This window comes from Stylophora pistillata, chromosome 7 (genome assembly GCF_964205215.1).
Source record: "Stylophora pistillata chromosome 7, jaStyPist1.2, whole genome shotgun sequence".
Taxonomy (NCBI): domain Eukaryota; kingdom Metazoa; phylum Cnidaria; class Anthozoa; order Scleractinia; family Pocilloporidae; genus Stylophora; species Stylophora pistillata.
In genome coordinates, this window is record NC_142525.1 from 12,142,316 (window position 1) to 12,164,815 (window position 22,500).

General features: G+C 37.8%; 1 protein-coding gene across 1 annotated transcript in view; it reads right to left on the minus strand.

The window, feature by feature from the left end:
• Positions 1-21,250, minus strand: part of LOC111346628 (hemicentin-1) — a 22,306-nt gene extending 1,056 nt beyond the window's left edge. The window contains exons 1-23 of the mRNA XM_088727616.1: positions 21,106-21,250; positions 19,542-19,886; positions 18,767-19,033; positions 17,972-18,214; positions 17,334-17,600; positions 16,787-17,032; positions 16,124-16,390; positions 15,383-15,625; positions 14,676-14,942; positions 14,097-14,369; positions 13,189-13,455; positions 11,598-11,843; positions 10,553-10,819; positions 9,502-9,744; positions 8,314-8,559; positions 7,752-7,859; positions 7,088-7,203; positions 6,921-6,976; positions 6,207-6,355; positions 3,627-4,201; positions 2,914-2,965; positions 1,877-1,979; positions 1-16 (exon numbers count right to left, since the gene is read on the minus strand). The exon at positions 1-16 is cut by the window's left edge and continues 1,056 nt beyond it. Of these exons, the coding sequence (XP_088583742.1) occupies positions 4,071-4,201; positions 6,207-6,355; positions 6,921-6,976; positions 7,088-7,203; positions 7,752-7,859; positions 8,314-8,559; positions 9,502-9,744; positions 10,553-10,819; positions 11,598-11,843; positions 13,189-13,455; positions 14,097-14,369; positions 14,676-14,942; positions 15,383-15,625; positions 16,124-16,390; positions 16,787-17,032; positions 17,334-17,600; positions 17,972-18,214; positions 18,767-19,033; positions 19,542-19,886; positions 21,106-21,178 (4,320 nt within the window). The 5' untranslated portion in view covers positions 21,179-21,250 and the 3' untranslated portion in view covers positions 1-16; positions 1,877-1,979; positions 2,914-2,965; positions 3,627-4,070. The remainder of the gene's footprint in view (positions 17-1,876; positions 1,980-2,913; positions 2,966-3,626; positions 4,202-6,206; positions 6,356-6,920; positions 6,977-7,087; positions 7,204-7,751; positions 7,860-8,313; positions 8,560-9,501; positions 9,745-10,552; positions 10,820-11,597; positions 11,844-13,188; positions 13,456-14,096; positions 14,370-14,675; positions 14,943-15,382; positions 15,626-16,123; positions 16,391-16,786; positions 17,033-17,333; positions 17,601-17,971; positions 18,215-18,766; positions 19,034-19,541; positions 19,887-21,105) is intronic.
• Between the last annotated feature and the right edge of the window lie 1,250 nt (positions 21,251-22,500).

Sequence of the window (22,500 nt, forward strand, 5' to 3'; positions counted from 1 at the left end):
AGCATGTAGTGAGTTTCTACAAATAAAAATATTGAAGTTTTTTGACTTTTCATGAAACACTTCTTTGTTTTTAAAGGACTAAAGTATCGATCAATACACGTATTTACGCTTCAAGGCAGTTAACTTATATTAATCGCGATGTTATTGCACTTGAAATCGGTGCTTTCGCTTGCACTCTTCATTTCTCTCAGTTTGCTACCAAAGCCGGTAAACAGGTGTAAATTATTTTCCTTCTCGAGCAAATAATTTGAAATTTTTGAAAAAGATGTTAACGGTAAACCGCTTGTAAATTCAGTGAAATACCACTATTATCCTTAAATAGTGCGAATCTTGTTTAAAAAGTTCGAAAATTAGTGTAAAATCAAGCACTAGGTACAAAGAAAATTGTCGAAGGTTTAACCGTGTACGAGTGACATTGCTTTCTATTTGCTAACATAGTGACGCTTCTGACAGTTGGCTTTGAAACGGCTTTCTATAGCACGCGCTCGGGATAAAAACAAACAATGATATTGCCGATTTAATTTCTTGTCTTCTTATTTTCGTTCAGTTATGCGATTCAAGGAAAATTCATTACCTGACGAGGGAATTCCGCGTTAAATTGCACGCGAAAACCGATATCGCACGAATCGCCTCGGTTTTCGCGTGCAATTTAACGCGGAATTCCCTCGTCAGGTAATGAACTTTCCTATAGAATTATCTTATTCAAAAGTTTTGGTGAGAAGTGAGTCATTTTATGGTTGGTTTCGTAATTTATGCTCTTGGTACATATTATCATAATCGGGTTCTGTAAAGCAGAGCAAGCGGAAGATGGCCTAGATGAGCAATGATTATCATTTATAAATCGATCCCGAACAGAAACAGTGACTGTTCAAGGTGTTCCTTTCACAGTAGTGGTGCCTTTAGTCGATTGCGGTGGACGAAAATTTTCTACTATTCTTGATCAGTATTTAAAAAGGTTCTGATCAATCTCACTCAGTTGCACTTACAATTCCAATTTGATGCCTTTTTCTCTTTGCCCAGAACAAATCTACAAATGCTGCTCTTCCCTGAGCTCTGTTTTCTGGGCACCAAAAAATAACAAACTTAAGCTGGAGCAATATGGCTATGGACAATAGGTCGATAGCCGCTTTTATTGAAAAAAAAAAGAAATAGCACAAGAATGAATTCCGTTTAGGCGTTTGCCCAGTAAAGGTGCGGGCCAAGAAAAACGCACCAACACTAAATATACAACAAGAGAAAGTGGGCGGATCAGGGGGAGGAGGAGGGAGTCAAAAAACAGCTTCTCACTCCGAGTAGTCGAGGCGAGTGATGAGCACATGGCTAGGGAGTTAATGTGACTTGTAAAAACCCTCAGGGGGGTCAAGCGTAATGGCCACTGACCCCTGACCCAAACCCAGTCCCCCTTGATTGTAAAATAAACCCGGGTCAAAGAAAGAAGGCATAAAATTACTATTTAAGAGAAAATAATTTGTATAAACTCCTATAATTTAGTCTGACAAGAAACCGCTTACTACCGCAGAAAACTGTATTATTATGAGATCTCTTTCAACCCAATATTTACCCAATGAAATAGTAGGTTATGTATGTTCTCTACATTATCCAATTTCCGTAGTCAATCACACGGAAGTTAACTCCTTTTGTTGAGCTTTTAGTGAATGCTTCGCTTTCATTGTCCTGAATTTGGTCTCTTTGCCTTTTCAAGACAACACACAGTGTTGTTTTATGCCTGTACGATATTATTGTTACTACATGTAGTACTCACCGACTGAGCAACTTATTATCTTGCTCTTTATTTGAGTAATTATATGCAGACCAATTTGCACTTATAGACTGATATAAGCTCTAATTTACTGAAACAGAGAGTAAACTATCTTACCTGCTCCGGGAAGAAGAACGCTGGATAGCAAGACGACTTTAAGAAAGTTATTCCACAGCCCCATCGGAAACATAACGCGGGAAACAGTGCCAGTCTCGTCAGCCTGCATGAAAGGTAACCCAATGGTCCTTTTTACAGCTGTGGGCTCGGTGGCCAAGCCTTTGAACAGGAGTGAGCCTAACGGTTACCTTGTTATGATAGAGATGTTGCTGCTTTTCAAATGCAAATTACTTTGTTATCATGCTAACTAGATACAGGTCTCTATCTCAACAGGGTCACCCTTAGCCTCACTACTGTTCAAAGGCTTGGCCGCCAAGCCCACAACTGTAAATGGGACTATTGATTCGCACTTTTCAAGCCTAATTTGCCCAAGACAAAGACACACTAGTCTGTCTCATAATGTTCATTATCTTTATGATGAACTCTCGATTATACATGGTTACCACCCAGAAAGAATAGCACGTTTATTTTCAGATCCTATGTACCCCTCTCAACAAAAAAAGGAAAAATGCATGTTAGTCGAAAATTGATGGAAAGTCATCAGATATTTGCGATCTCAGTTGTGAAGTCTTCGGCAAATTGTTTCTTCAAAGCTATATCGACAGTCGCACGGGAAGAGGCAAAGTGTTTGGTTTGAACGCAAGGTTTTGAGTATTTTATGATGCAAGTATCCAACATAACTCTCGCCAGTTCGAAGGTAAGAAGTAGAAATGTTAAAAATATTTATTTAAAATAGCTTATTATACATCAAACGGTGGGAAGGGTAGGGGGGAGGGGGGCAGGTAACTGTAATAAGTTGGGTAGGAAAAATTTAGGCGAATGAGACATGAGATATCCGGAAATCTTTACTGAGTTGAAGGAGAGCTAAAGCTCAAAACGTCAGCTTTATAATATTTTATTGCGACCAATTTATACTATCCACTCAATTGATAAAAAGAACTTGTTCTTTATCTAGAGTATTTGTTTATTACACTAATTCAGAAGCAACATCGACAGGCTGTTTGACTAACCTACTTATCTATCTATTTGTGATCTACCTGAGGATGAAGTTTCTGACAGCGAGTCTTTTTTCTCTGATTTTGGTGTTACCTACGGCAAAGGACAAAAATTACCAGAAAGCAATACACAAGCAAAAACATTTTTTCGGACAATGAATGGAGTAAATTTCTGTATATTTATGGTAGCTTTTATTGTCCCCTTTATTACGCAAAGGTTTGAAGGTTTTCCTTAGGTGACTCGATTAAGGGGGTGAGCACAATCGACACCCTGCTTTAGTTTTGGGTAGTATCAACCTAAGTTCATGCAATACATAACAATCTATGTTACTATCATTGCAGCTTTCGAGGTCAATCCCTCCGCTGATAGTAGCAGATAAAAGAGGTGTAAAACTCATCCATGAGCTATCCTATAATATCAGGCGATTAGATAAAGCAAGGGGATGCACTTGAGTTTTCATAAGCGGTTCCATCCAAATTTAAACTAAAATCAGGCACTTGGGAATCGGTATCAAAGACATCCGGCTCGTAAACACAACATGTTAAATCCTGATACAATGAATATATGAAGTTCATATATTTTGAACTGCGGTATTAGAATTATTAAATCCTGAATAGAAACGGTCGTAAACGGTCTACGGACTTGTACCCTTAACTCCAAATATTACCAGCATGACAAATGGCTAAATACTTCAACTATTTAACTCATCTGCATCACCATTATGACATAACTAATTCGCATCTGCGCTACCTACCTCTCAACGTAATCATAACAGAGCGGAGTGTCTGAAGTAAACGCTCTCCATTTCCGGCCAAAATGATTCTTCAGCGCTATTCAGTCTTAAGAAACTGACAGATAGCATAAGTATAATGAATCGACATAGGAGTCGATATTCACTAGACGTAAATCTTACTTTTCGTGAAAATGTAATCTGAAATAAACTGGTTACTCTTGCATCGTTACATCATTCAATCTTTTTCACTGAAGACCGCGCTTTTGTTATTAAGAAATGACTAACTGATATAACATAGAATTCTCTTAAGGTGGGAAGATTTTCAGACAACTGTGAACATGAAGAAATTCTGTTTTTAAGAGATGGGATGCATGTCTTTCGTATACATTAGACTTCTCATGGCAAAGTCATCTTTTCGATAAATTATTTCACCTAAGAAGTGCAAAAAGAAGTAAAGATACGATATCAGATGAAGCCATAAATAGGGTCCTTATTTACCTTTGTTGGCTCATGTAGTCTCATGAAAGTATCATCCACATATCTATACCAAGGAGCAAGTGGATTACGGGCCAGTTTCAATGCCTCCTCTACGTTTTCTTCCATGCAAATGGATGAATTTAAGGAATTTGAATAGGAGCAGGACGCAAAGCACAAAATGTTATAAAGCTATGAAAAAAAAACAAAACAAAACAAAACAAAACAAAGAAACAAGCGAAAAAAAAAACAAACAAACAAAGAAACTCACACGCGAAAAACAAAACAAAAAAAAAACAAAAAAAAAACCAGCAGAAACAAGTAAACACCAACCTGTGCTACATTATTGCATGGAACAACCACCCAGCCATGCTCGCACTCACCATTACCGATCATTAAAAGAACACGAGTGCGATTTTTGCTAAAACTCTAAGCCTCTAAATCTAGGAGTTTTAACAAAAGCCAAAATCGCAGCACAAATTCACTTATTGTGTTGCTATCTTCAATCTGTCATTGATTTCTGACAATTTACATGCTGGCGCTTGTAATACTGGAGTGCTGTGATCTCTAAAAATTGCTCTGGGTGAAACATGGAAATTTTTTCAATCGTGAAAAAATTGCAACAAAAATTTACTTCTTATGTAACTGTCTCAGATTTATCGCTGAGATACAGCAATTCGTCTTTCAGCAATTGTAGTTGGAGAGTGCGATTACCCGTAAAAGTCCCCACGGATAAAACACTGAAATCTTTATGATGGCCAAAGTTGCACCACAAGTTCACTTCTTGTATCGCTATCTGAAATTAATCGCTGATATCTGGCAATTCCGATATCGGCGACTTTTACTAGCAAGGTAAGATGACCTATAAAATCCCCATGGATGAAACATGGAAATTTTCGCCATAGAAAAAGCACTTGCCCTCTTGCTCTCCTAAATAAATCGTTGATATCTACCAATCCAGATGTCAGCGATTATACTAGCAGAGTATGATGACCAGTTAAAATCCCCATGGATGACACATGGAAATTTTCAAGAAACTGCCACAATTACAGCACAGATGCGCTCATGATCTCGATGGCTTTAGAAATACTTCTACTTTTGTTTCATCAGTTATTTCGAGTAAAGTTTTTTTCGCTTTGTTTCAATTTTTTTGTTCGTTCTGTTCGCTTTTTTCTTGCTATTCATTGGCTTGCCTTCGTGGTCTCGTGGTCACCTGGTCGCGTGGCAAGCAGCCGCCAAAATTCGAGATGCTCGGCGTCCAAAATTATTTCTTTGTAATTTTTTGACATACTCAGTTTGGTGGCAACGCCAATAAAAATTATCACTGTTATTTCGTAACTGGTATTGTTCATAACCGTAAAGTGACATAACTTTACACTACAGACCAAAAATGGTTCACACATGTTACACGTTGGAGGCTGTAGTTAAAACTCTCGCCATGACGAAGGCTAACGCTCGAAACTTTAGCTTTGCTACTCTTTACGGTGGCCAATTTACATTAACTCAGTTGATAGAACCAAAACTACTATGTTAAAAACATATCAGTCTAAATAAAACCGCCAATTATTACTACTCTAATTTTCGAGCGCCTCGCTCATGGAGCTTCTGCGGTATATCGGCGTCACTTGGAGAGTTTCCCGCGGCGCTCTTACTCAACTTTTTTTTCACTGATATTTTTTTTCACTCGCGCAATGGACTTAGCCGAAAAGAGGGGGCTGCTCCTAATCTGTCGTTTCACTAGTAAAGAAGTCATCTTGCAGTAGCAGCAATGTACCTTTAACTTTAAGATGTACGCCCTATCACTGAAAGAGTTTTGAGTACCGAGACGCAATCAACTTCAATTTACCCATCAGTTTTCTAGAAATTGAACAAGTCTTATTATAACGGTCGAGGTAATGACAACGTAACGCGATAGGTCGATTTACGGTTGTTGCTCTTGTTTTATCTTCGTCATTAACACCCCGTAGTAATTGCAACTTTCTATGCAAGTCAACTTCTTTTTACTTTTTAAGCTAAATCTACATCAAGAAACTGGTTGAAAAGTAAGTTCATTGCTACAACAATAACGAAAAACATCCCTAGCAACAGTAATAACAACAGCGATATCAGTTAGTCAAAAGATCTGACCTTGAAAAGTTTTTCGAAGGACCACCTCTTCAACTTCTAGACTGCCAAGTTTTCCATCGTTCGCTGCCTGTGTCAGCAATGCACTTACATAACTTTCACCGACAGAATTGTTAAATATTAGTTCTAAGTCAGCAATGATACTTCCTGGCCTATGAGATAGACAAAGAACGAAACTTGTTTGACTGAAAATTATACAGAAAAGTTTGTATAGAAGCACCATAACCGATTTTTTTTTAGTGCTGCAGTTTACATCTGGAGCTCCCCAATAAATATTCTAACGATCCTGCTTCCCATTTTCCCTCATTCCTTCGGTCGCCAAACTGCAATATTTGCATTTGAATCATAAAACAATGGAAGCTACTACGATTTTCTGACTGGTTAGCTATAGAGTTTGTGAGGTCTATCCTCTAATTCAATGTTTAGTGTTTTAGTCTTTAAAGTGTGACTTCTTGTATATCTTTACAAACTCAGTTCTGTAACTGAGATGCGACCACAAGCTTAAAGTTATAGCACAGCCCTAAAGTAAGGCGTTTCAAGTACTCTGAGATTAATGTTAGCGATAAATTCCTCCAACATCAGACATGCTATATCTAAAAACTATTAGTCTGCGCCCTAGCAAAAAGTTTGCATCAAAACTCCAGAGACCAAACATTGAAAGTTCACCAACCAAGAAATATCTGACTTAACGTGCACAAAAGTTGGAAAACTTTTTACCTCAGTTTGAGCACGTTGACACTAGCGAGACCAGTGCCTTGGAATTCTTCCATCGTCTGAAATAAAACATTAGAGAGTGAATTAAGTACACAAGTCAAAAACTCAAAATCTAAAAAACTATCCCTTAATTTCTGCGCTTTTAACTGTTATACTACCAAAGCACTCACATTTGTGGTAATCTCCTGGACAAGCATTTTTGTCTCTGGATTTTCTAATTTCTCGTATACTGATCTGAACTCTCTTTTGATTGTAAGTCCCACTGTGAAATTGTTCTTCGTTTCCTCTGTGAGGAGCAAGAGAAGTATGAACATCACATAAAGAAAGAAGAAATGTACTGTACAACATACAGTGCATTAATAAGCACATCTCGATTAAGAATTAAGCGTCTAACAGTTTTGATTTATTGCTAGTTGTTTCTTTATGGAGCAGACAAAGCAAACAAATATTTACATATCCAAGTTGCCAAATACCCCCACATAGGTAAATGTGCGCAGAAGTGAAATTTGGTTCTAAATTGGGCCTGAAGTCGTAAAAAAGCCAGTTGTACAAAATATGAATACTTGAGAAAGATAAGAATTATATCAATGTTTTGGTTTGTTAAAGGCTAGTTCTTTAGAGGCCATCAGGTGAATCACATCCTTTTTTTTTATGTGGCATACATCAGGTAGACAAAAGTAGGTAAAACGATGATCTCTATAAGAGTTATAAAAAATTCATGGCAAGTAAAACGAAGATTTTTGAGAATGGAACACAGGTGTGCGGTGTGCATTGTATGTAACGAAAGCAATGAGAGTAACATTGTTTTGCAGCAAATTCACAAATAATTATAACCTGTTTCTCGACAGTTTGTTCCTGTCTTTCCTAGAGGACAGACACAGATGTATGTTCCAAACTCTCGACAAGATTGCCCTGCAGTGCATGGTTTCTCACAAAGACCACCTGTAAAATCACGAAAGATTCACATTTTTGTGTTTAAATTAGCTAAGCTATACGCAACAGCATAAATCATGGAGGAAGTGCATATGCTTTAAACTTATTCATTGAAAAAAAGACCTAACAAAGTAAAAATAAAGAGATCCTTCCGTTCAAAAGCAATTTAGAGTTGTAATTTGATTTCGATTTTTTGACCTAGTTTTGTAATGCTCTCTGAATTTGTCCGACATGATTTTAATCAAAATCATGTTGAAGAAATTCATAACTTGACTAGGGTAGTGATCACATGGCAGATGTGTTGAGCTTAGGGGACAGAATTTCCTACGCCTGGTTTGGCCCAGTTTAGACACCAGATAATAGCGTAGCAATAATGCAATTATTAGTAACTCAGAAATCTCAGCAAACAATGTCTCTACTTTCTGTAAGAAAAGCATTTCCCGCATCAACTTGACTCACTCACCTTCATAAAAGATAAAGGTACCTTTGACATCTCCTCCATATTTGTTGCTGGCATTACACCTGTATTCTCCAAGTCTCCCTACTTGGATACCTTCAATAATCCATGTTTTCTTGTCCCACGTGCGGCCTGATTCTACATGGGTCCATAAGATAGTATGTGGTAGCGTTCCAGTCACATTACAATAAAGTTGAATTGTTCTACCCTTTTGGGCAGTGCGATTACCCATGGCCACTACTGAAGCAGCGACTAGAAGAGATATTACGAAAATTCAGAGTTAGCAGTGCTCTGGGTGTCATAAAATGTGCACAACATACATGTTTAAGAAGTCATACGCCTATTTCTTAAAACTTTTTGAAGCTTCGATCCCAATGTTCTCTTTGAACTAGCTCTTACTTGTATTTGGTACCGTAACAGTTAGTGTTTATTCGCCAGATCTGTTTTGAAATTTAAAATTGTATTCTGGGTAAGTACTGACAAAGCTGATCTACACTGTTTTAGCACACAAAAGTACCAACGTATAACTGAGATGTAAATGTGTATCAGAACTTTCACAAAAGATATGGAAGTCAACAAAGGACTTACTGCCCTAGTAATAAAACTATTTAAATACTATAAATGCACTTCAGAGCATTTTTCATCTGGGTGTCGAAAGACCAAAAGCAAAGTATTTCCAATAACCGTTAAGAGAAAAAGTTGAGTTTTCCATTAGCCAATGAGAATTCACAATGAAACAAGCAAACTACTTGAAGCGTAGCGACGTAAATATTCCACATTTCTGTACATTTTACCTTAATGCCCTTGGTGACTAATAATGTATCAACCTAAATACTGGCATTGAAATGTAAAAGTATTTATTATATGGCTGTCTCACAAGGACAGGGAACTGCCGAATTCACGAATTTGATTGGCTGAAATCAATGTTGAAAGCAATCTAGATTTTCCCATCTAGACCGGCAGCTAGACCGGTCTAGAAAAAAAAGGTACAAAGAATATAAAAAATTGGCATATAAGACACAGCCATATAATAAACATCTTATTAACCGAGCTAGGTCAGTCTGTATGGGAGAATCTTGACCTCGCTCGCTGGTACAGACCTCACTGCGTTCAGTCTGTACTGGCGACCTCGGTCAAGACTCTCCCATACAGACCTCCCACTAAATACAAATTGAATAGGAGGCAATTACTTACAGTAAACATCAATGATTGCCATCTTTGTTGCATTGCCACATTCATTGCTGGCTTCACATCTGTATTCGCCGGCTTCATTTCTGTTAGTATTCACCAGTTCCAACATATTTCCAGCAACGCTCTGACGATCAGGCTTAATCCAAGATACCATTGGTGGAGGTATTCCAGATGCATTACATGTCAAAGTCACATTATCACCCTCAGTTACATTCTGATCGTGTATTGTTTCAATATATGAAGGCACTGTAGTCAAGATACAACACAAATCACACTCAGAAGGCATAGCCGATGAATTTTTATATACGTTAAATTATGAAACAGGTATTTAGAAAAAAAAAAACGTTTATCCCTTTAAATATGTACATATACGAAAAGATCCGCAAGTCAATAGCCAACGAACCCTAAGGTTTGCTGGACATTGCTGGCGCAGGGAAGATAAACCAGCATACATCGATCAATGGATGGATGATACAGGGTGCATGGTAAAAGAACTCCCAAAGGCTTTGAATGACAGAGAAGAATGGAAGAAAAGTACGCGTCACGGGAAGCCAAGCAAACTCGACCTGGTGATGATGAATCACTGTTACTGGGGTCCCACTATGACAAAAATTATGGCAGAACTGTAGCTTAAGCCTTGCTTTTTTAAGCCGGCTTTGGCCATACGAACAAGTTTACACAACTTAAAATAATTTAATTGTATAAATTAATTTTTTTAATGAGTCAGTTTTAATTCAAAGACTCTGGTTGTCGTGATGGAACTAAAAGATATTGAAACATGTATTACTGAAAGGAAATGTTTTTATATTGCAGTCTCGCCATTTTTCTTGCAAGTTCATTTGGATGGAATAAAGGTAATCTTCAAACGATTTCCACTACCAATCCACATCTTAAATACCCCCAATCCTAACTCGACTTTTTTAAAAGTAACAAGAATGCAAAGATATAAAAAAAGATTTATTCTAATATTTGGCGCTGCTTATTCACAAACGTAAAAAGTGTATAGACAAAAAAAAAGGCTTCGCAGCTTCAGTATACCACACATTAAACTTACCATTAACTGCAACATGAACAGATGAACTGACGTCTGATCCTAAAGAGTTGTTGGCCACACATTTGTACATAAACAGTCTACCGGTTAGCACGCGGTTATACCACAACCCTAAAGGGCTTGCGTCTAAGATAGCAGTGTCATTCTCAAACAGCTGGTATGACGTCACCGATGGATTAGCATCAGCTGAGCAGTTAAAGCTAATGATGTCATCCTTGCATGCCTTGTTATCCGTGGTAGACGTTGCCAACCGCACATTCCCTGGTTTATCTACATTGAAACCAGACAAACTTTTAGATACTGCAGAGGACGGAAGAAAATTCACTGCAGTCAAATAATCAAAGTTTATGAATACGAATTTGAATTGTAATGTCAAGAAGGGAGTATAACAATGAGCACGGTATGATACTAGGTACTGAGTGTTTAAGAATGCAACGATCAATTCAAGGTACACAAGTCATTCAAACAATGAAATAAAAATTGATCTATAATTTGATCAAGTAGTAGATTAAAATTGTAATTGATATGATAAATGTCAGTGTGACCACGAACGCTGACTACCCATGTAAAATCAAAACCTTTAATCCAAAATCCTTCACGAAGGCTTCGAGAAAACTCGCACTAAATGCTATAGTGTTTAACGTAACGTTAATACCAAAACTCGCGGAAAACTAAACGATATCGGGAGAGATTTTAAATTGGTGACCTCGTGGCACCATTCAAAGATGCCGCCGCCACCGCGCATGAACAAAAACTTAGATGTCCGATATGGGAACCCAGGCGAAGGGCGTGCGTCAACCAGCCGCAATAGTCAGAAAAGATGACGAAACTACTTCGCTCTAACTCTTTGATGTCTGTATCAGAGGTTGGACTGTATTGTGAGTTTTAGGAACTACTGCATTAAAAAATTACCGGTACTTTCATTCTCATTCATTCAAAATATGTACATATACATCATACATGTAATGATAGTGATCGTCAGGGTATTGATGTAATAACCACACAGATTGACATAAACTGTTTGCGAAGAAAAAGCTGTTACACTTACAATTCACATCAATGTTCGTTGTCTTTGTTGCATTGCCACATTCGTTACGGGCCTCACATTTGTATGCCCCAGCTTGACTCCTGTTAATGTTGGTTACCTCCAACATACATCCACTAAGATGCTGTCCATTGGGACTCACCCAAGATACCACTGGTAAAGGAATTCCAGATACAATACATGACAGAGTCACATTGTTACCTTCAGTTACATTCAGATGTGGTGTTACCTGAGTTATTGAAGGAGGTACTGTAAAACGAGAAGTGATAATAAGAAACATAAGAACATGCTAATTAAAACTGCTGATTTAAATTAAATAAGCAAACTCCAGATAATCTTACAGGAGACAACCTTGTTTTACACGCCAGCCAGACAAAGCAAATGGTCAACTTGATTGTATGTTCGTGTAAGATCGTGCAAATACAGTCATAAGTAGACTCGCGGGCATGTGTCTGCGTGTGTGTACAGCTTATTGGATTTCATCGAAACAACAGTTAACTATGATTTAAGGTGGCTCGTACCAGTTTCCTCGCGCGGGGAACAGGTCACTCTTGCGTGACGCGCGCGAGAGAAACGTGCGAAAGAAGCGCGAGATCAAAAGATGAAAATTCAAAACAAAGATGGCGGCGCGTGGAATTTTTTCTACTCTTGTGAGAAGTTTACCTAAGAGCTTGTATTTGATGTGTTGAGCGGCCACTGTGAATACAGGAGATAGAAACTAAGATAACGAAGACGATTTTCGGAGAAGTAAAGGTTGCTTCACTTCACATTTAAAAGAAATATTCAACCGATATGAAATCTTGCGACGGCGAAAAAAGAAGAACTCAAGTGAAGGATAATCTACCTGAAGTGGAAGAAGACTTTGAAACTTGAAGGAAAATAATATGATATAGCCAGAATTCATGTGTAGGATTTTTAAGATGAGCTCGGGAGGCTGTCTTTGACGGCTGTTTAATGATTTTCTTAGCAGTAAACGTCTGTAAACATCAGATCGTAGGTGCTCGCGCGAGCACACGCAATTGTCAGCGGTAGCTAAAACAGATCATGAGCAAATGTCGATCTTATAGAGTCCAGATCTTTAAATGCGCGAGAACGCGCGTGGAGATTTCTAAACTCACGAAAGCTATTGCATGAAAACAAGTCCGGTGACCCCAATATGATAATAATGTCGAAAGGAATCATCAGAAAAAAACACTAGAAAATTCTACGGAAGGAAATTTGCGAGGTGTGAAAATTGCCCTTTTTGTAGATTTTCTGAAATTCCGCTCCGTATAATTTTTTAAAAATCTTTGCGTATTTTCCTTTTCAAGTGCCAGAAGCAATCACTGAGAAAAATCAGGGGGTCACATGGTTAGTTTTCGAATTATTTCAGCCACAAGCCAAAAAATGCGTCTGAATAAGCCTATGAAAGCGTTGCCATGGAAACTGCTAGTAACAAAATGACACTTATTTTTGGATAACCAATGATTATGTAATTCAATTCCGTAAAAGTGTTCAACTGGCCTTGGTCAGTCTTTCTGCTGTATTCTTTCAAAGTTACAAACCATCAAAAAGATGAAAACCGGTACGAGCCACCTTATGCTATTTTAGGTACCATTTACAATGACGATGACGCTTGTGCTGTTTTCTGATCCTACAGAGTTGTAGGCCACACATTTATAGACAAACACTCCTTCATTTTCCAAAGCCCAAATCCACATTCCTGAAGAGCTCGTGTTTGAAATTGCAGTTTTGTTCTGGAACAGCTGGTATGACGTCACTACTGGATTAGCATCAGCTGAGCAGTTAAAGCTGATTTCTTCTCCCTTACAAGCTTTGTTGTTCATGGCAGAAGTTATCAACTGGACATTTTCTGGTTTGTCTGAGGAAGAAAGAGACTTTTAACAAAAAAACTTTCCCATGCCTTAGTAAGTTACACATAGTTACTAAGTTACCATAACTAGCATAACTACTTAAATCTTGCTTTCAGCGACATTAATTATGGAAACATTCTTTATTTATTTTCCTACAAATTAAATGCGAGTTCCAAAAAAATGAAATTTTGTAACTGTTTGATAATAGTCAGGAAGTCAATGTTCACCTTTTTACGAAAGCCACGACTAACAAGTCTGATCAAGAAAAAAATATGCAACTTGCTGAAATAATAATGATAATAATAATAATAAAAATAGTAATAATAATAATAATCATCATCATCAAAATATATGAACTTCATATATTCATTGTATCTAATAATAATAATAATAATATTAATGATAATGATGATCTTTAATAAAAGCAATAACACGTCAGCCATGTCATTATTTACAAAGAATGAAATATAAAACAGATTAAGATAGAAAATAAAACTAACTATTAATGGCAGACAATGCTAAAAAGACATCTATTTACAAGAGTCGATTTAAAACGTGAAGTACGAACTCTAGGTAATATGTAATCATGAAATATTATACTGACGAATATAGGAAAATTAACATGCAAAAAAGCGAAATTTTTACTCACACTGCACATCAATGTTAGCTGCCTCTGTCGAGTTGCCGCATTCATTGGTGGCTTCACATATGTATTTACGACCTTCACTCCTGCTAATGTTTAAAATTACCAACATGTACTCATTAAGACGCTGGCCATTTGGCATGTGCACACTAAGAAGCTGGCCATTAAGTGTCCTCCAAGAAACCATTGGTGAAGGTATTCCAGATACGTTACACAGAAGAGTCACACTGTCACCTTCAGTGACTGTCTTATTATCTCTTGCTTGTATAGATGACGGCACTGCGAGAGAAATTTAAGTGAGATATTGAGCATGTGTCCGACAAGAAGAAGATGAACGTTTTTGAAAATTAAGCATTCAGACCATCTTACTTCTTAAAATAAGTAGCTTTGTACTCAAGCAACCTTGATCCCCCGAAACACTCAGCGGTTGGCAGTTTGACAGAATCTACTCAAAATGTTCCATTCGCCTCAGAATGGGTATATCCCGAGACAAACAGAAATATATGTATTTTTTTAATTTTAAACTATATAAAATTGGTGGTTTCCAATACACAAGAATTACAAAATACAACGATAAATGCGAACCATTCACAGTAACAGCAAAAGTTGTATGAGATGCTGTTCCCAAAGTGTTATTAGCCACACATGTGTAGACAAACACTCCGCTATCTTCCAAAATCTTGGTCCAAATTCCTAGTGAGCTCGTGTCTAAGATAGCAGTCCCATTCTCAAACAGCTGATAGGAAGTCACAGATGGATTAGCACTAGCTGAACAGTTGAAGCTGATAACATCATTTAGACATGCTTTGCTATTGATGATGGAGGTTGACAATTGCACATTCTCTGGTTTGACTGAAAACAAAAATGCAATCATCAATATTAAGTTCCAATAGTTTGAACTGATTACCGGTTGGATTCCCAAATCTTGCCATATGATCATTTAACTCACTTTACTTTACCACGGCCCGGTTGTTTGAAGGCCGATTGGCGCCAACCGAGGGTTAAATTTTAATATGCGTTTCTATAATTATCTCTTTAAAAGCTGTTTGGGATGATTTTCCCAATTCTTTTCGCAGCATTTAATAATGAAATTGTAGACGAATGGAATTAAACTGACTTTTCTTTTAAAGCTTTCAAGTCTTGATTCAATTTTATAATAATCCCGAGTAATCTTAACCTACCTTTGTAGGGGAAATTAGCCCTTAGGGAATAATGAAGTTACAAAACTTAAATGCTGACTTGAAGAAGTAATTATAAAATAGATTTGCAACGTAGAACTGGCAATTACTTACACTGCACATCAATGCTTGCTGTCTTTGTCTCATTGCCACACTCATTAATGGCTTCACACTTGTATTCTCCAGCTTCAACCCTACTGATATTCATCAGCTCCAACACATTCCCAGCAATACTCTGACCATCAGACTTAATCCAAGACACCATTGGTGGAGGCATTCCAGCTGCAATACACGTCAGAGTCACATTGCCACCTTCAGTTACATTCTGATCGTGTAGTGTTTCAATAGATGAAGGCACTGTAGAAAAATACAAACTAAAGATTTCAAATTTAAAAGGTTAAGCCGATGAATAAGTAATGCTATAAACGTTACATTTCTGAAACATATATCCCTGTAAAAATTCATTCACAACTTGAATTACCTGTACAATGCAATGTACATTGCATTTAAAGCCTTCGTCACATTACCTTGCTTTGCTCCTAAGAACTGACTAACCAAATATAGTTCGCTTTTTGTTTTTCATTTAAGGCCACTGGTGAACGTGTAAGTATTGAAAGTTATTGAGACACGCATTGGAATTTCCCTGAAGTTTATTTACCATGAATTAAGGTAATGCTCAAACGTTTTCCGCCTCTTATCCAAGTCTAAAAAGCCTCCAATCTCCACTCGACCCTTTTAAAAGTGACCAGGGTATAAACATTAAAGAGTTTGTACTAATATGCAGCGCAGCTAGCTGAAAGATACAAATTAGCAAGTGAATAAAAAAAAAGAGCCTGGCTACAGAATAAAGCCTACCATTTACTGTGACAATTACAGATGAACTGACGTCTGATCCTAAAGAGTTGTTGGCCATACATTTGTAAATGAACACTCCGCTCGTTGACAAGTTCCTATTCCAAAATCCTGAAGGGTTTGCGTCTAAGATAGCAGAGTCGTTTTCGAACAGCTGGTATGACGTCACCGATGGATTAGCATCAGCTGAGCAGTTGAAGCTAATGGTGTCATCCTTGCATGCTTTGATATCCGTAGCAGATGTTGTCAACTGCGTATTCTCTGGTTTATCTATAATAATTACATACAAACTACGTCAAATGCTGTGGATAGAAGAAAACTCCCCACAGTTAAATAATTCATACAAAAAAGGTGGATCAGAAATAAAATTGATTGATAATTTGATGAAGTAGTTGACCATGACTTAACTTGATACACGAATGTCAGAAAAGATGACGAGACTTGGTTACTCTTCCCCTTTGTTGTCTGTATCAGAGAGGATTGACTCTAACGAAAACTGCATACACTAATCTATTTTAAATTATTGATAACTTAATTTCAATTCATACAGAACTTGCTCATGGGCGTTATACATGTACTAATACGTGTAACTATTGTCAGTGTATTGATTCATTAAAAATACTGACAAACATGAAATTTTCAGGAAGAAGAAACTGTTCCACTTACACAGCACACCGATGCTTGCTTCCTTTGTTGCATTGCCACACTCATTACTGGTTTTACATTTGTATTCACCTGCTTGACTCCTGTTTATGCCTTTTACCTCCAACTTGTATCCATAATGATGCTGCCCATCGGGACTCATCCAAGACACCATTGGTGGAGGAATTCCGGATATATTACAAGACAGAGTCACATTATTACCTTCGGTTACATTCTGATGCTGTGTTACTTGAGTTATTGAAGAAGGTACTGTAAATGTAACGCAATGATAAGACAGAAGACAAAAAAAGCAAGTCAAAAAAAGCTAAAAATAAAGTTGAATAAGCAGCCCAAAAAATCCTCAAAGATCCTAGGTTGTCTGCATACTAGTAAAGCAAATTAAGCAAATTAAGCAAAATGTCAACTTAACACTTTTTCTTAGATAGTGCGCGTACACGCCTAGGTACACTCACGGGCAAGCCCTCTGGGTGCACTGATATACAGCTTACTGAATTCAGCCGAAGCAAAATATCTACAGACAGGCACACTTTAAAAAGGCTGCTTTACTTACCGTTCACAGTGACAGTAACACTTGTGCTGTATCTTGATCCGAGAGTGTTGTTTGCCACACATTTGTAGACAAACACCCCTTCATATTCCAAAGTCCTATTCCACATTCCTGAAGGGCTTGTGTCTAAAATGGCACTTTCGTTCTCGAACAGCTGGTACGACGTTACCGCTGGATTAGCATCAGCTGAGCAGTTAAATCTGATGAATTTTCCCTTACAAGCTTTGCTATTCATGGCAGAAGCCATTAACTGGACATTTTCTGGTTTGTCTAAAAAAGGAGACAATTTATAAACGATAATTCCCATGCCTTGGTATGTGTAATGTATAGCAGCCAAGGAGTCACTCTCTTTCCCTGGCTAATTGAATGCTTACATTTGTGTATCGGTAACGTTTCTCTCAGCACTGTTCCACAGCTATTTAGCTAATTCTTTATTTAGCTACATGTGACTGAGGCAAAGTAAACTTTGGGCTAGGTCTCCTGCAATTAGCAAGGTGCCTTTTAACCCTGAGAAGCGTTTGCAATATGTAAGCTTCAAATAAACAACTCTGCACAAGAAACAAAGGACAGGAATGTAAATTATTGTACTGTGATAAAGAAATGGAAGAAAATCATAATGTAAAGAACGAAATTTTACTTACATTGCACATCAATGCTTGCTGTCTCTGTTGCATTGCCACACTTATTACTGGCTTCACATTTGTATTCACCAGCTTCACTCCTGTTAATTTTTGTAACCTCCAACATGTATCCAATCAGACGCTGACCGTCAGGACTCATCCAAGACACCGTTGGTGAAGGGATTCCAGATACATTACACAGCAGAGTCACATTGCTACCTTCAGTTACATTATGAGGTTGTATTTCCTGTATGGACGAAGGTCCTAAAATATGAAACAGAGAAAAAAACTATTTACTAGCATACTAAGTGTAAATACAAAGTTGACGCTTAGCTGACCTTTAACCGTGATCTCCTCAAGGAGCAGAGTTCATCCACAGTTGAACACGGGTCGTAAGGGAAATCATTCTATTTTAAATCGATTGAAGAATTCCTCATAATCTTGATCATTATTGTCATACATTTTTTTCCAATATGGCAAAAAAGACAAAAAGATGAGAACCAGAGACAGAGTAGTGATACAACTTTGTCCTCTAGGATGGAAATACGGTGTACACTCTTGCTTAGTCTGATGACCCAAAGTGAGAAATTGCAGAGCTACTTGGAAAATGTGTATGCTTTTTCAATATTACAGTTAGCCTCAAGGGCTTTTAAGTGAGGCTCGCTTAACTTGTCTATTGATAGCTAATACTCCCTGTGTTGAGTTGGCTGAAAAAAAGTCTCAAAGAAATTTAGATGTGAGCATCCACAGAAGCTCCTTATAATTTAGCATTAAGTTACTGAATGCATTAATTCGTCATACACCACAAGTACTCACGACAAAAATCGAATTCCACTGTGCGATTTGGTGCAGTTCCTATTCCATTAGATGCTTGACAGCGATATGTTCCGCTATTATTTCTATTGTTTTCGAGGACAAACTGATTCCCAGTTGCCAGTATATCACTGTCACTTCCGTTAGCATATACTCTGGTCCAGGTGATGTTTGGTGTTGGTTCCCCATCTGCGGTACACTCGAAAGTAATACTGGGGTCACTGTCACTAACAACTACATCATCACTGACACTAGTTAATTCTGGTGGATCTGATTAAAAAAAAAAAGAGGGAAAAATTAACAACTGAACCAGTTACAAGTACGCATAATACTTATACAGCTTGTAATGGTGTGTTACCAGTATTAGCATGCTTTTAAATTAGGTCGCGTGAAACCTTTTTTTAATCTACGTTGTCATTAAGGCCGATCTTCACTCTAATGTAACACCGGGACCACCTTTGCTAGATACTACATCGGCTATAGTAATGTTAATTTCTGGTGTACTATTAAACAAAGTACAAACTCACAGCTATGTCTATTTAACCTTGCATGATGTATGTTTGTCGCTTTCATAGATCATCACATGTACTTGCCTTGTCTAATGAATAGATATGACGATGTTGAGCAAAGTTCGCGAATAATTATATCAGCAAGCCACCATAGAGTTATGAAATTGTTTTAAACAAAGGACAGAGCAAAACTGTTCCTCGAGTTTGTAAATCGTATCGCTCATACTGAAACAGTACAACAAACAAACAAACAAACAAAAAAACCTTACACTGCACTGTAATTGTCACTGAGCTAGTAAACGTCCTTCGGTCTGGTTCGCGGGCTACTTGAAATGCATAACTTCCAGCATCTGCTCTGGTCAGCAAAGGCAACGTAATGTTTGTCTGTGTCGCTGTTATATTTGCTTCCACCCTTCCTTGGTAATCTGGAAATATAAAAGCTTGTGCGTCTGATGCACTGCGTTCTGTGACACTTATTGCAATTGATCTTATCAGCATAAACTCAGCTTCTCGAAACGCTCCACCGAGAGTGTAGTTCCACTGCAGAAATAACCCATTACCCTCCAAAACATTGGATGGAGAAGAAGGCTCTCTTGTGAAACCAGGCTGGGACACTGCAAAACAAATGAAAACGAAAATCTACTTAGCCTTTAGGGTTCTTGTGCCTGCCAATGATTCAATATTTTTACCACAGACAATTACTTAAAACTCACGATTGGCGAATAATTAAACCTATGCTTCATCAATAGAATGTCAGATTTTGGCCATGAAATTTTAAGTTCGTCGGTCTGAGTCAAGTCTTTCAAATTTCGCAATGGTCTCACTGTAGTAGAGGTTCGAAACCTAGAAACTTCCCCCTAGCCATGATTCATCTCTGTGCATGGAATTTACGGGAGTAATTTTTGATGCTATGCGAGAGAATTGTTGACAGAGATGGCTGGCTATGAAAAATTCAAAATAAAAAATGACAGTGCAGTAAGCAGTGTTCGATGCTGGTGACTCAAAATATTGTGCTTTTGTTTTACTCTTTTATTTTTTGGCTTTTTTCTATAAATGTACCGAATACATGGCATGATTGCAATATTATCGTGCAGTGGTGTTGTCACATCCAAAACAAGCTGAAAAACCGTGATAGGAGCAAAATCGAAAACAGTCTTAAAATATAGAGATCTTTCGTATATCTGGTTGGAACACATATCTCTTCAAGTAATCTTTAATCCGCTTTTTTACCGAGAAGCTCGAACACATTTAGGATTATTTGTGCGGAGTACGTAAGTCGTATTTTACGGTTGGTTTCTTGATGTATACTCTTGGCATATATTATGATAATCGGGATCTGTTGAGGCAGACAAGGCGGAACAAGAATGATGACTATCAAATTTAAATAAATCCCGAACACAAGCAGAGACCATCTAAAGACGAAGTTTGTCAGTGGTATATCCGTTACATTCATCGCGATGGACGAAAATTTTTGACTATTTTATAACTTTCTTTGAAAGATTCTGATCAACTTTACTCTCTTCCACTAAACTGACCTACTATTCCTATGCAATTTTCTCAAGTGAAATTAAATAAAACCTTGTGAGTTACACACGGAAGTGACCTGGGTTCATGAAGATTTCAGCAAACATTTCGCCTTTGTTTCCTGAAGTTGGCTCTCTTTGTCAAGAATATACACAAAGTTGATTGGATGCATTATATTATTGTATCTTGTACTTGCTGACTTCCTACTTCATATGTTGCCTTTTAGTTACGTAACTATGCTCAAACCGCTTTGTGCATATAGGCTGATAAAAGCGCTTACTTCCTGAAACACAGAGCAAATAATCTCACCTGCACTGGGAACAAAAACTTTGGATAGGAAGACGATTTTGATAAAGTTACTCCACATCCCCATCAAGAACATGGCGTGGGAAATATTGCCAGTCTCTTCAACCTACATGAAAGGCACTTCAACTAATTGGCATTTTTCCTGCCTAATTTGCACACGACAAAAAAACACATTAGCCAGTCGCCAAGGTCATGTATGGGGGGGGGGGGGGGGGGGCAAAGGCCAGAATCAGCTTAAAGTTAAAAGAGAGCTAAAAAAATTGTCTAAAAATGAACCGAGTGAATTTTCGTTTGAGGCCGCCCAAAAGTTAGTCTTTTATCCAAAAAACCAAGGCTACGATTAATTATCAACACTTACCACTCCATTGATAGTGCGCCGTAGGATCTAAATAAAGCTGGCTTCCATGAACGACCGCCGTGATGAACCCCATAGTTTGTAATCATCGTATCGTTGGTTGACCTTCGCAAACAGCGAGTATCAAGTTCTAACTGTATAAGATATAGCAAGATGTTTACAGATGACACTTCGCCGATAGAGATCAAGATCCTCAAGCAAAAACACTAACCTTCAACGAACGCATCGGGCGAACACGTAGCTTTAAGCGTAAACTTTATTTCTTCCCACCGAGGACCTCTGGGCAGAAAGAAAATTAGTGAGTTTCGTCAAAGCGAAAACTATTATGCTAGGATATAAAAAAGCTAACGGAAATTTTAATGTTTATGTAGAACTGCTTCTAATATCAATCAGTTAAGAAATGTCAACGCGACTGCCTCTATTCAAAACATGCACCCAACATGCAGTCCATTGACTCCGAGTCTTATCCCAGTAAGATTTCTTGCAAAATCGAACAATCCACTTATTCGAAAAGGCATTAAGAAGAAGCGTGACTGCTGTATCGTAAACCGACATTATAGGTGGTTTGCAACTAATCTCTAGAGACACAGGTAACAATGATGAAAGGAGAAAATGTTGGTGGACGAACAAAACAAGCTAGTGACTATGGTTTACGTCCACCAACATGGCGGCAATGACGTAACGTGCAAACCACCTCTTGCCAGCATTGGGTGAACACGTAAATATTGGCACGTGATTTGACGCCAAACATCAGAGCAACAGGATTTTTCCCCGAAAAAAACAACACGGTAAAAGCTACAAATATCCTACTGCGATGTAATTTTAATTCTATTTTAGTTAGCTCCTCGATTAGTTCAAGCGCTGATACATATTAAAATTGTTCACGCAACTGCCTCTATTCAAACATGTGGTCAATCGATTCTCTCAACCAGCTATCGGTTATTATTAAAAACTGGATCATTGGATAATACAATTCAAGACTTTTTATTGGCTAAGCCATTATGGTATATGAGCCAATATACCATAATCTACAAATATGGTAA